The sequence below is a fragment of the Amblyraja radiata genome, chromosome 1 (genome assembly GCF_010909765.2).
Source record: "Amblyraja radiata isolate CabotCenter1 chromosome 1, sAmbRad1.1.pri, whole genome shotgun sequence".
Taxonomy (NCBI): Eukaryota; Metazoa; Chordata; class Chondrichthyes; order Rajiformes; family Rajidae; genus Amblyraja; species Amblyraja radiata.
Genome location: NC_045956.1, coordinates 108,662,362 through 108,676,353, shown reverse-complemented (window position 1 = coordinate 108,676,353; position 13,992 = coordinate 108,662,362). Strand labels below are relative to the sequence as shown.

Genomic DNA, 13,992 nt, shown 5'->3' with positions numbered 1-13,992 from the left:
TATCCAAGATCCAAGTACTTAAGTTGGGAAAGGAAATGGATGGTACATCATTACAGTAAATTGCATGGCATTGCTTCCAAGATCAATCATAATTTTAGTTTTAGCTGTTTGCTCAATAAAAATATTTTTGGAACTGCATAACTTGTAATTATTTTCGCATTAAAATCTTTGATTAAAGGCATATTTATGGCAGGCCGTTAAAATAAACTGAAATTGTCTGATTAATATATGCGTGTATATATTTAGCAATTTGCTGAACCGACCTTGAGATTTACGAATATTACCCCTTCCAACCGAACAGACTGAGATCAAGAACAACATGACGAACCCTTAGCGAAAAGTCCTGACAGCAATGATTGGTTAAGCAATTCGGGTTTTAATATGATTGGCAACCTGATCCGTTTTCTAACTGGACAAACCTGGTATCCATCAAACACCTTCTTCGCCCTATTTTGCTGTCACGGGCGATCCGGAACGGGGTTAGCAGTTGTTCGACTTTCAGTTCACCGTTTTTGCGTGGAATCGCCATTATGCATTTAAAGCGAATATCATGGCAAGCAAGCTGAGCCAGTTACCGCATGGCAAAAACCTGCTAATATTTTCCATTTTTAGGGTGGTGGGTGGGATTGGGCAGTTGATGGGCCTGAGCAGCTACTTCAATGAGCGAGGGCTCAGAGCCGCTTCAGCGCTTTGTTTACCTTAGTCTTGCCGGCTTGTAGACACCATCAGCCGGTAGCGATCTCGTCGCCGACTCCTGTCAAAACTACTGTCCACCTCTCTCCCTCTTTTCCCCTGGGTTTATAATATTTTCATAAAGATGGCGGAGGGACCACAGGCTGCAAACTAATGACTGTCAGAAACATCGCTTCAATTTGTAATATGGTGAGTAGACGGCCGTGGATGTACACTGACTGGTTACACAAGCCTATTGAGTTGATTACAATGCGGATAGCTGCCCACCTATTCTGGGCAAATTCTAGTTTTAATCAGCCGATTTGAGTACCGAGGCTGATTTGAAGTTCTGTGCCATTTTAAATTCACTTTGCAAAATATAAAAACTTAATTTGAGATTAAAATCGACATATGCATAAATAGTTCGAACCCGATGTTTCGACTTGTTATCACTATATATGAACGAACTCATATGTTAATCGAATTGCAATTGAATCAAAGTGAAACTTCTTTGAGCACAGAGAAAATGATCTCTAAACATTGAAAACATACGCAGCTTTGAACCTGTGGAATTGCAATTTAACTAATGGTACATTGTGTTTGGGGGAAAAAATAACTGAAAATACCTTATAATTATGTTGTCTAATTATTGTGTTTGTATCAAAAATATACTTCCAAAAATAATTGTTGGAATTTAATCAAGCATAACGAGATGTGCAGGTGTATTGTTGAATAAAAAATAAGTTTGGGACCCTTGAAACAAGCTTACATTACCGTTAACTATTTAAAGTATAGTATTCATTGAACTGATTTTAAATGAAAGTTATAGGGCGGAGGATGACCCATCTCAAATTACCACAAAAACTCTTAACAACCGCAGCAGACTCCGAGTAAACGTCCTTTTAAGTAAAACAAAAATCCAGGAACCATTGAACAAACAATTGGACACTACAGTGGGAAACTTGACGCTCGTTCTACGTGGATGAATAAAGAAAAGAGTGGGTAGCTTTACTATTGATATAGGCAAGGCAGAAAGAAGCGTTTAATTTATGTCATGGGGCATTATGGAGGGGGGAGATGGGCGGAATTCTCGTTTCCGCCTTCAATTATCTTGTAAAGCAGGAGGATTTATTTACTCCAACACAATCACATACTATTATTCATATATTTTCCTTTATCTGAACGAACTTCGTGGACTAGTTAGGATGTTAGCTGCATTATTTGTTGGAATATTAAACTTTCCAACATAGATTGATATTGGCAGTTTGTGACTGACATTACTGCCCTGCTCTTCGTGGTTGATTTCATATTTTGGGGCAGGAAAGGGAACAGAACAATATCTGTATCATAGACAAGATATGTTTATGGTACTGGTCCCTGCTTCAAAACATTTATTTAATAAGACTAGTGTTTTTCTTTTTAGCATGTTGTGGTTAGAATTCGATTGCATCTTGGGATTTGGAACAAAAATGACATACAGTATACAATTATGATGCATAGTGGTTTACTTAACTAGGTATCCCAGTGTTTATAGTTTTCAGAAAACAAAACTAATTCAACTATTCTTTTTTTTAGATTACTCTTATGTCTGTGCAAAGAAAAATATGACATTGTCATTAATCCAATGAAAAAGTAATGATTAAGGTTTTAATTGGCTTCAATATATGTGAAATGAATACTTAAAAAAATAACCCAGTAGAATTATTTAAATTAATTACTTTAACTGTGTATAGAACAACATTTTTTACTTTATGAAGGTTTAATAATGTAAAGGCGGTGCATTTGAGACCAAAAGCTTGACTGAAGTTTACTTATAGAATACAACTACAGCTGATAAATGCAGTGGTCATGCTTCATATGCTAGGAGACAGCACAAAGGGAGCAATTTGTGCAACTATCTTAAATTTACAAACCCTACAGCAGTTCTTGTGATTTGTTGAAAATTGTGGCTTGATCTTTTTAGCAAGAATAGGAATGTGGAATTATTTTTGATATTTTAAGCATTCAGTCAAATAATATTTATGCAAGGAATGAATACTTGTGAAGGAATGTTGCAAATTATTGGTCCTATATTATGGAGGAAATGTTCCTGTTGTGAACAATATGTAAGATAAAGGACAAGAGTATTCCATCATCAGCAAGCAGTAACAAAGTATCCAATGCATTTTGATTGTTGAGGTGAAAGTATATGTTTTTTTAATTTGGCCCGGCTAATTTAATAATTACTGTAAACTAGTATTTTGGCTGGCACAAAAATCCTATTTTACACTGAGACCCAGTCTCTTAGTTATCATTTATCAAATGTATATAATAATTAACATTAAATACATTTCTGCGGTTTATTGGGCCTCTTTAATTATTTGAACTTACAAAGTAGCTATTGCGAATACCTCATTATGATCTTCAGTTATGTGTAGTTGAAAGAATATGTTGAACATTTAAACATTATGACAGTGCACCCTTGAATTGAAATGGGTTTGTGTTGCAAAGTAATATGCTCTAAGTTACATTTACAATTGTATGGAATTGGTTACTTTTCTCCGTGTGAGCAAGACAAAGAACAAGTCCTTTGAATGTATTAAAATTATTGGAATTTCTTTAAAGATCACTTTCTTCCCTCTACTCGTGAAACTTTCAATCTGTCACACATTTTTGTTGCTAAGATATATTCTCTCCTCAATCGCGTGAATATTATTACAATGTCATGCAAAATCGATCACCCAAGAGATATTTTCATATGGTTATAGTTCTTGTACAATTATTGTGAAGAACTATAGCCATTCATATTATGATCTATAATTGTGAGAATCTAAAGGAGGCTTCCTTCTACATGAGTATTGCTGGATTTCCAGAGTCCTTGAACAGTGCAGCTTCTGATTGTATTCATAATTACCAGTTTTTGAGAGCAGACCTTTGAGTCACACCAGACACAGAACTTGAACAGAGCGCTCATAAAAAATATCTGACGCTCCTCAACCCAAAATACTCAAATGCACTTCATTTATTTTGGTGGAAGGTAACAGAGTATTTCATTTTTGTTAAATTCTGGCGGTGCCCCCAGTAATTCCAGTAAAAGGCTTCAGGTTCTCCATTTTGTTCAATTATTGTGTCTTTTTACAGTATCTGCTTTGTGTGACTGGGATTACAAAATGTTTGAACTCTCTCCACCAGCACTTGTATAAAGGCTTGAATAAGTCTGAATATCAGAATAAAAAACCCAAGCTCTACATTAAAACCAAAGCAGTCATTTGCATTAAAGAAGAAATCCAAGTTAGTTTTATCTGCTGGTCATCAGAAAATAAATCAATATCATTTATTGTAATTGAGATACAGTTTTATATCACTGAAACAAAAAATTGTAATATGGATTACTTGCAATTGACCACATTACCGAATCAGGGGCCAGGGCAAAATATTTCTTGTTTACTTTTTATAGGATGATATGGAAAATAGATTGATTGAAAAATATTTTGCGGATTCACTTGACTAATATGAAGGTAGTGGACTGATAAATGTGAAGATTAAAAATGATATGGAACTTAACTGTTTTCAAAGAGGAAGTAGATATGCATAAAAGTTGGAAGATGCCCTTGGAGTAGAACCACTGGTTTAGATTAGTTTGTTTGTATGGCTTGATGCTGTATTTTATATTCCACGTGTTTCCTCACCTTTTATAGACAATAGGTGCAGGAGTAGGCCATTCGGCCCTTCGAGCCAGCACCACCATTCAATGTGATCATGGCTGATCATCCACAATCAGTACCACGTTCCTGCCTTCTCCCCATATCCCCTGACTCCGCTATCTTTAAGAGCCCTGTCTAGCTCTCTCTTGAAAGTATCCAGAGAACCAGCCTCCACCGCCCTCTGAGGCAGAGAATTCCACAGACCACAATGGCTTACCCCAATTATTAAACTGTGGCCCCTGATTCTGGACTCCCCCAACATCGGGAACATGTTTCCTGCCTCTAGTGTGTCCAAATCCATAATAATCTTATATGTCTCAATAAGATCCCCTCTTATCTTTTTCAATTCCAGAGTATACAAGTTCAGTCGCTCCATTCTCTCAGCATATGACAGTCCCGCCATCCCGGGAATTAACCTTGTGAACCTATACTGCATTGCCTCAATAGCAAGAATGTCCTTCAAATTAGGGGACCAAAACTGCACACAATACTCCAGGTGTAGTCTCACTAGGGCACTGTACAACTGCAGAAGGACCTCTTTGCTCCTATACTTAACTCCTCTTGTTATGAAGGCCAACATGCCATTCGCTTTCTTCACTGCCTGCAGTACCTGCATGCTTACTTTCATAGACTGATGTACAAGGACACCCAGATCCCATTGTACTTCCCTTTTCCCAACTTGAAACAATTTAGATAATAATTTGCCTTCCTGTTTTGCTACCAAAGTGGATAACCTCACATTTATCCACATTAAACTGCATCTGCCATGCATCTGCCCACTTACCCAACCTGTCCAAGTCACTCTGCCTCCTCATAGCATCCTTCTCACAGTTCACACTGCCACCCAGCTTTGTGTCATCTGCAAATTTACTCATGTTACTTTGAATCCCTTCATCTAAATCCTTGATGTATATTGTAAATAACTGCGGTCCGAGCACCGAACCTTGCGGTACCGCACTAGTCACTGCCTGCCATTCTGAAAGGGACCTGTTAATCCCTACTCTTTGATTCCTGTCTGCCAACCAATTTTCTATCCTTGTCAGCACTCTATCCCCAATACCATGTGCCCTAATTTTGCCCACTAATCTCCTATGTGGGACCTTATCAAATGCTTTCTTAAAGTCCTGGTACACTACATCCATTGGCTCTCCCTTGTCTCTTTTCCGAGTTACATCCTCAAAAAATTCCAGAAGATCAGTCAAACATGATTTCCCCTTCGTAAATCCATGCTGACTTGGACCGATACTGTTACTGCTATCCAAATGTGTCGCTATTTCATCTTTTATAATTGACTCCAGCATCTTCCCCGCCACCGATGTCAGGCTAACTGGTCTATAATTCCCTGTTTTCTCTCTCCCGCCTTTCTTAAAAAGTTTTAAATTTGTTGTTAATATTGAACAGTCACAGTGGCACAGCTGTAGAGTTGCTGCCTTACAGCAAAATGCAGCACCAGAGACCCGAGTTCGATCCCGACTACGAGTGCTGTCTGTATGGAGTTTGTACGTTCTCCCCGTGATCTGCGTGGGTTTTCTCCGAGATATTCGGTTTCCTCCCACACTCCAAAGACGTACAGGTTTGTAGGTTAATTGGCTTGATAAAAATGTAAAATTGTCCAAGTTGGCGATATTGCAGAGTACTGCCCTGCCGACTACAAAATCAGAAGGTTCAGAAGGAACCGTAGTTCTATTTCAGAATTGGGGTAACCACATTGAGAATCTAACTTCATAACCCATTTAATTTTCCAAGGCAGATTTGAACATTGCATATTGTTCAAGCGCTTTTGATTGCAACATGCGCCTTAATTTAGTTCAACAAAGAAACTGACAAGTTACTAAAGAACCTATTTGATTGAACTAAAGAACTGACTTGATTACCAAAGTATAAGAGATAGAAGTTCTGATTTTGTCCTTCACCTGAAATGGTCATTGAAATACATGTAACAATATTTTCCAAAGAAGTGAAGATCTGTGTGTTCTTGTGAATGTAACAAGTCCTGCTCAGTGTAGTGCTCACATGGAAAAGCATGTTGGTAGATTTTGTCCGTTTATTTCAGCTGTTGTAATTTTCCTGTTAACTCGAAAGCTGTTTGACAATTTTTAGAATTCCATAGATCCCAAACATTTTCCAGTGGCTTTTCAAATAGTATTTTTGGGATGATTGTTATGTTTGGATTCTTATCTTAAGCCTTACTCCTGATTTATAAGGTCGCTGGTAACATGTCGTCTAGCTGAGTTGAACTGCCCCTATAAGCAGCGAATGAATTTGGGACTTGTCTGGTCTTTATGAATGTTCAACAGCTCAACTATTGAATCAAATACACAATTTGCATACATTAATGTAGCATTATTTGCCGGTTATAATGCATTTAATCTTCCTGGTGAAACACCCGATCAATATCTTGTTCAAATTCTACCTAATTTGTCGTGATAAAGTCATTATGGTCAATCGCTTGCCCATTTATTCGGTAGTTAATGGCCAAAGTCATGTTTCGATACATTATTTTATTATTATTTATCAGCAAAGTTAGTTTTGTTCCTCACTGGCTACATTTGTATATATTAGGGGATAGTAAAATGTTATTTTGTCTTTGACCACTGACAACTCATCTATCAGAATTTTCACTATTTTTGAAACCGAGAAAAAAACCTTAAGTAAAACCAAACATACACAATTGTAACTTCAGATTTCTGGATTGCGAAAATATGAACAGCAAAGAAATTACCCCATTTTGCCCCAACTGGCCTCTTTTGATGTTTAAACTATAAATGAGGATAAGCATTCTATAACGTTTAGTTCAGAGATACAGCGTGGAAACAGGCCTTCCGGTCCACCGGGTCCGCGCTGACCAGCGATCCCCGCATATCAACACTATCCTGCACACTACGGACAATTTTTCCATTTACCAAGCCAATTTACCTACATACCTGTACGCCTTTGTAGTGTGGGAGGAAACCGAAGATCTCTGAGATAACTCACACAGGTCACAGGAAGAACGTACAAACTCCATACAGACAGCACCCGTAGTCAGGATCAAACCCGGGTCTCCGGTGCTGCAAGCGCTGTAAGGCAGCAACTCTACCGCTGCGCCACCGTGCCACCACATATCCCATTGGTCCTTTTTCCCTCATGAGTTTAGATGGCTGCCTCTTAAATGTGCTCTTCATGTCACTTACTTCAAATGGTAGGAGGTTTCACTTTCCTTATTTTTGCTTAGTTTAATTTATTGTCACGTGTACCAAGGTACAGTGAAAAGCTTTTGTTGCGCGCTCTCTAGTCAGCAGAAAGACAATTCATGATTACAATCCAGCCATTTACAGTGTATTGATACATGATAAGGGAATGGCGTTTAGTCCAAGATAAAGCCAGCAAAGTTCAATCAAGGATAGTCCGAGAGTCACCAATGAGGTAGATAGTAGTTCAGGATTACTCTCTGGTTATGGTAGGATGATTCAGTTGCCTGATAACAGTTGGTAAGAAACTGCCTCTGAATCTGGAGGTGTGCGTTTTCACACTTCTATACCTTTTACCGGAGAAGAGAGAGTGGCCTGGGTGCGACTCGTCCTCAATTATGCTACTGGCCTTGCTGAGGCCGTGTGAGGTATAAAGGAAGTCAATGGAAGGGAGGGTCTGAAGAAGGGTTTCGGCCCGAAACGTCGCCTATTTCCTTCGCTCCATAGATGCTGCTGCACCCGCTGAGTTCCTCCAGCAATTTTGTGTACCTTCAATGGAAGGGAGGTTGGTTTGTGTAATGATCTGGACTGTGTCCACAATTCACTGCAATTTCTTACAGTCTTGGGTAGAGCTGTTCTCAAACTAAGCTGTGATGCATCTTGATAAAATACTTTCTATGGTGCATCTGTAGAAGTTGGTGAGCTTTAGAAGACATATCGAAGTTCCTTAGCCTTTTAAAGAAGTAGAGGCGTTAGTGTGCTTTCTTGGTCGTTGCTTCAGTATGGGTGGTCCAGGAGAAGTTGTTGGTGATATTGACTCCAGGAATTTGAAGTTTTCAACCATCTCTGCTTCCGTGACGTCAATGCAAACTGGGGTATGTGTACCGTTACACTTCCCGAAGTCAGTCACTATCTCCTTTGTCCTGCTGACATTGAGAGAAAGGTTGTTGGCTCGACACCAGTACATGAGGTTCAACAGTAGCCTTCAAGTTATGAAGTTTCTTCTCAATTCTCTATTGGATATATTTGTGAAATATTTTTTATTTATCATACTAACTTTGCTCTCTACACTTCTGGTAATGTGGAAGCACAATTATTTCTTCAAGACTGATCCAGATTTAAAATCCTCTCCTTATTTCTATTAATTCCTGGAAACCTATTTAACCAGAATTAAATAAAGAGATAATTCAGCACATGTGAATGTCTGTGTGAAATTTGTATTCAAATTTATACAAGGAAATAGTTTATACATTTATTTGACTAGCATAACTTTGCATGCCTGAAATGTTAGCATGGAATGAATTTCTTTAGAATAGGAATTTTAAGCAAGAAATTCTGATGGTCGCTGGGAAAATAAAATATAATTTATAAAAAGTAGTAAAGAGAAAAGAACAAGCTTATGTACAACATTTATTAAAACATATTTGGTTTAAGAAAAGGCAGTAATTTTCATAACATTTGTACAGTGCCCTCCATAATATTTGGAACAAAGACCCATCATTTATTTATTTGTCTCTGTACTCCACAATTTGAGATTTGTAATAGAAAATATCACATGTGGTTAAAGTGTACATGGTCAGATTTTAATAATAGGCCATTTTTATACATTTTGGTTTCACCATGTAGAAATTACAGCAGTGTTTATACATAATCCCCCCATTTCAGGGCACCTTAATGTTTGAGACACATGGCTTCACAGGTGTATGTAATTGCTCAGATGTATTTAAATGCCTCTTTAATGCAGGTATAAGAGAGCTCTCAGCACCTAGTCTGTTTGGAACATCTTTAAGAAGAAAGAGAGCACCGGTGAGCTTAAGGGCCTGTCCCACTTGGCTGTCATTTGCGCGCCATTTACGCGACCTGGTAGCGTGTGGGTAGCAAGGGACGGGCGCAAGGAGTGGCGTGGAGGAGTGTGGAGTTGCGCGCGGTATCGCGCAGCGCTCCAGGCTTTCGTTCTGCACAAAATCTTCGCGCGCCACCGGCCTGTCGCGTAAATGACGGCCAAGTGGGACACCCTGGCGCAGCGCCACGTCTCACCTCCAACAGCAGCTGAAGCAGGCAAGCGATCGCCGAGCTCGGCCTGGGGCTCACGGCCGTTGCGGATTGGGATACGCCCTCACTTCTACTCCCAGAGCGGGGCCAAGAAAATTGGAGATTGACACAAAATGCAGGAGTAACTCAGCGGGACCAGCAGCATCTCTGGAGAGAGCAATGGGTGATGTTTCAGGTCGAGACCCTTCTTCAGACTGAAGATGAGCCTCGACCCGAAACATCATCCATTCCTTCTCCAGAGATGCTGCCGGTCCCGCTGAGTTACTCCTGCATTTTGTGTCTATCTTCAAATGATGTCACGCGCATGATGATGCGAGCGACCGTCGCGCGACTGTCGCTCGTCGTCACTACAGGCCTGTCGCGTAAATGACGGCCAAGTGGGACAGGCCCTTTACTAATTGCAAAGGGACTGGCAGGCCATGGAAGACCTCCACAGCTGATGACGGAAGAATTATCTCTATAAGAAGAAGAAAAAAACCCAAACACCTGTCCGACAGATCAGAAACACTCTTCAGGAGTCCGGTGTGGATTTGTCAATGACACTGTCCTCAGATGACGTCATGAACAGAAATACAGAGGCTACACTGCATGATGCAAACCACTGGTTAGCTGCAAAAATAAGTTGGCCAGGTTACAGTTTGCCAAGAAGTATTAAAAGGGCAACCACAGTTCTGGAAAAAGATCTTGTGGACAGATGAGATGAAGATTAACTTATATCAGAGTGATGGCAAGAGCAAAATATGGAGACGAGAAGGAACTGGCCAAGATCAAAAGCATACCACCTCATCTGTGAAACACGGTGGTGGGGGTGTTATGGCCTAGGCATGTATGGCTGCTGAAGGTACTGGCTCACTTGCCTTTATTGATGATATAACTGCTGATGGTAGTAGCATAATGAATTCTGAAGTGTATAGACACATCCTATCTGCTCAAGTTCAAACAAATGCCTCAAAACTCATTGGCCAGCAGATCACAAACAAACTACTAAAGCAACAAAGGAGCTTTTCAAAGCAAAAAAATGGTCAATTCTTGAGTGGACAAGTCAATCACCCGATCTGAACCCAATTGAGCATGCCTTTTATATGCTGAAGAGAAAACTGAAAGGGACTAGCCCCCAAAACAAGCATAAGCTAAAGATGGCTGCAATACAAGCCTGGCAGAGCATCACCAGAGAAGACATATGATTCATGGTGATGTCCATCAGTTTAGTTTAGTTTAGTTTACTTTAGAGATACAGCGCAGAAACAGGCCCTTTCAGCCCACTGGGATCCCCGCACATTAACAGGGCTCGAAATTAGCGGTTGCCCGGGTGCCAATGGCAATCTACAGTCCCGCGGGGCAACCTAAAAGCCATGCCATTTTGCCCGGCTTGGCAAGCACCCGGGACACCTATCATTTAATTCTGAGCGGGCCCCCTCTCTATCTCTCTCTGTCACTCTCCGTCTCCGCCCGCCATCCGTGTTCGGCTCTCGGCTATCGGGTCTCGGCTCTCAGCACGGCAGGCCGCCTTACACATGCACACTGCCACGGCCTGCACATCCTCCCTCTGCACATGCGCACAACCACGGCCAGCACATCATCGGCCGTGGTTGTCCGCATGTGCCGCCCTGCACATGCGCACTGCCACGGCAACTGGTTGGCGTCGGCCACTTTTTCCCTCCCTTTGCATTGTGGGAGATCTGGCCGCCATTACTGTCCGGTTGCCGCCTCACCGCGACCGCTGAAAACCAACGCAGAATCACTGCCTGGTGCTGGAGTAACTCCCTGGAGTAACTCTTGCTTCTTGGTTTCCTGGCCCTCCAAAAATATTCCAAATGGAATTTAAACTGGTGGACCTACCACCACCAAACTCCAAACTCTGAAAAATAACAGCCTATTGCATTTTATCTGTTTATTTATTGTGTATATATATGGTCTATGGTATATAGATACACTGAACTTTTATCTCCTGTTCTGTATTATGTTTACATATTCTGTTGTGCTGCAGCAAGCAAGAATTTAATTGCCCTATCTGGGACATATGACAATAAAACTCTCTTGACTCTTGACTTGGACTTGAGCAAAAAAGGGATCTTGGGGAAAAAAGAGCCACCTTAAATAGGTATGTTGCAAAGCCTACCTGAAGCGTCGTTGAAAATCTGTCGCTGCGGGTGTGCGCGATTTTGGCGCCGTTTAGAGGGGGGCGGGTTTAAAACGCGATTTTCTCTAGGCTGTTCAAATCGAAGATGTTCAGCCTAGTTAATTATTAACGAAAAATCGCTGGAAGGCCCCGTCGCAAAAGCTATTATTAGTTTTAAAGGCCTCGTATAATAGTTATAGTAGTTTAAAAATCAATCTCTAAACCCGCGACCGCCAGCAACCGCAGGGTCCCATAGAGCAAACCACAGAGGGTATGTAGCTTATTTTTACATTAAAAGGGCTTCTAAAGATCCCTTTATACAAAGTTTAATATTGCGAGTAGCTCATTTTGGGCCCATTATATCCCGCAGTATTTTTCTGGGCATTTGGGGCACAAATCTACCGCAATGTGAACGTTCCAAACCAGCGCGTTCCACAGGATCCCACTGGAAAGCTGATTTAAATGGGCATTTATTTACAGCAATTGAACACTAAATTCCTTCCATTTGGTCTATAAATTAATGTGAATGAGATTTAAAAATCATGTTTTATTGTGAATTATTTGTGAATATTATTTGGACATTTAGGCTATTTAAAAATGTTAATCATTTATTAAGAAATGGATAGATGTTTAGATCTAGTAATTGAAGTCTGAAATTAGCTACAATTAGGTAACTAACTAATTATATGCTTTAATTTCAGGTCATCCAAGTAAGATTATTTTATATTTGTTTCAGAATGCTTCAATCTATGATAACTGAAAATTTCATTCAGTTCTCTTAATTTTTAAGAAAGTTATGGGCTTTTGACTTCACGATCACAGCTTTTTTGTTATGTCCATAGAAAATCAATAGGGAACAAGATGCTCATTTCCGAGTATGAAAATGGCCATAACTTTTTAAATACTTGAGATATGAAAGTGAATTAGGTGTCAAATTAAACTTATTTTTATGCTTTATCTGATGGGATAAATTACAGACTTGATTTTTAAAATCTCAAAATTTTGTAACATTGCTACCTTAAATTTAGTTGGGTACCTATGGTAGGGTGAAGACTATTCCATGGTTTAATTGTGCGGGGGAACTCCATGGAGCAGCCAGCGTCTCTGGATAGAAGAAATTGGGTGATGTTTCGGTTAGAGACCCTTCTTTAGATTTCCTCTGGTTTTAATGTTTTTAGTTTAATTTAAAGATACAGCGTGGAAACAGGCCCTTCAGCCCACCGAGTCCACGCCGATCACTGATCACCCGTACACTAGTTCTATCCCACACATTAGCGACGTAAGTCAAGAGTGTGTTATTCTCTCACGTCCCAGTTAGAACAATGAAATCCTTACTTGCAGCAGCACAACAGAATATTTAAACATAGTACTCTGTAAACAATGTTATAAACGAGAAAACAAAACTCCATACAGACGGCACCCATATTCAGGATCAATTCTGGGCCTCTGGCAATTTTAGACCGCAACTTTATGGCCAATGTACTGCCCCATTGTCTTGAACTGAATTAAAACATACAGTAGCTGTAAAGGGGGACATAGCGTCACTTAGAGATTTAAGATTGAAAATGGATAGTCTCTTTTTTTTAGTAACCAAAGTTATCAACGTATAATTTTTTGTGTGTTGAAAAATAAAATATAGTGGCACAGATGGTGGACTTGCTGCCTCACACACCAGAGATCTGAGTTTGATCCTATTCTCGGGCACTGTCTGTATTGAATTTACACATTCTCCCTGCAAGCATTTGGGTTTCCTCCCACATCCCAAAGACGCGTACCTGCCTCTGTAAAATTGCCTCTAATGTGCAGGGAATGGGTGAGGAAAGTGGGGTAACAGAACTTGTGTGAATGGGTAGACAAAAATGCTGGAGAAACTCAGCAGGTGAGGCAGCATCTATGGAGCGAAGGAAATAGGCGACGTTTCGGTTCGCGACACTTCAGACTGATATGAGGGTGCGGGGGGAGGGGGGGGGCGGGGAAGAAGAAAGGAAGAGTGGGGCCCCCGGAGACAGTGGGCCGAGGGAGACCTGGTAAGCGGAGGAGAAAGCAGGGACTACCTGAAATTGGAGGTCAATGTTCATACAGCTGGGGTGTAAACTACCCAAGCGAAATATGAGGTGCTGCTCCTTCAATTTACGGTGGGCCTCACTCTGGCCATGGAGGAGGCCCAGGACAGAAAGATTGGATTCGGAATGGGAATGGGAGGGGGAGTTGAAGTGCTGAGCCACCGGGAGATCAGGTTGGTTATAGTGAACCGAGCGGAGGTGTTGGGCGAAGCGATCGCCAAGCCTACGCTTGG

The 13,992-nt window shown here is 40.6% G+C and overlaps 1 protein-coding gene across 4 annotated transcripts in view; it reads left to right on the top strand.

Moving 5' to 3' along the window:
• The first annotated feature begins 451 nt into the window (after nt 1–451).
• usp46 (ubiquitin specific peptidase 46) overlaps nt 452–13,992 on the top strand; it is a 59,996-nt gene continuing 46,455 nt past the window's right edge. For 3 of the 4 annotated variants that reach the window (XR_004413319.1, XM_033028729.1, XM_033028744.1), the window contains exon 1: nt 452–882. Coding sequence is in view for 3 of the 4 variants with exons in the window: in XM_033028729.1 (XP_032884620.1) it covers nt 847–882 (36 nt within the window). In the remaining variant the exon portion in view is untranslated. The remainder of the gene's footprint in view (nt 883–13,992) is intronic. The other variant, XM_033028735.1, reaches the window with a different exon arrangement.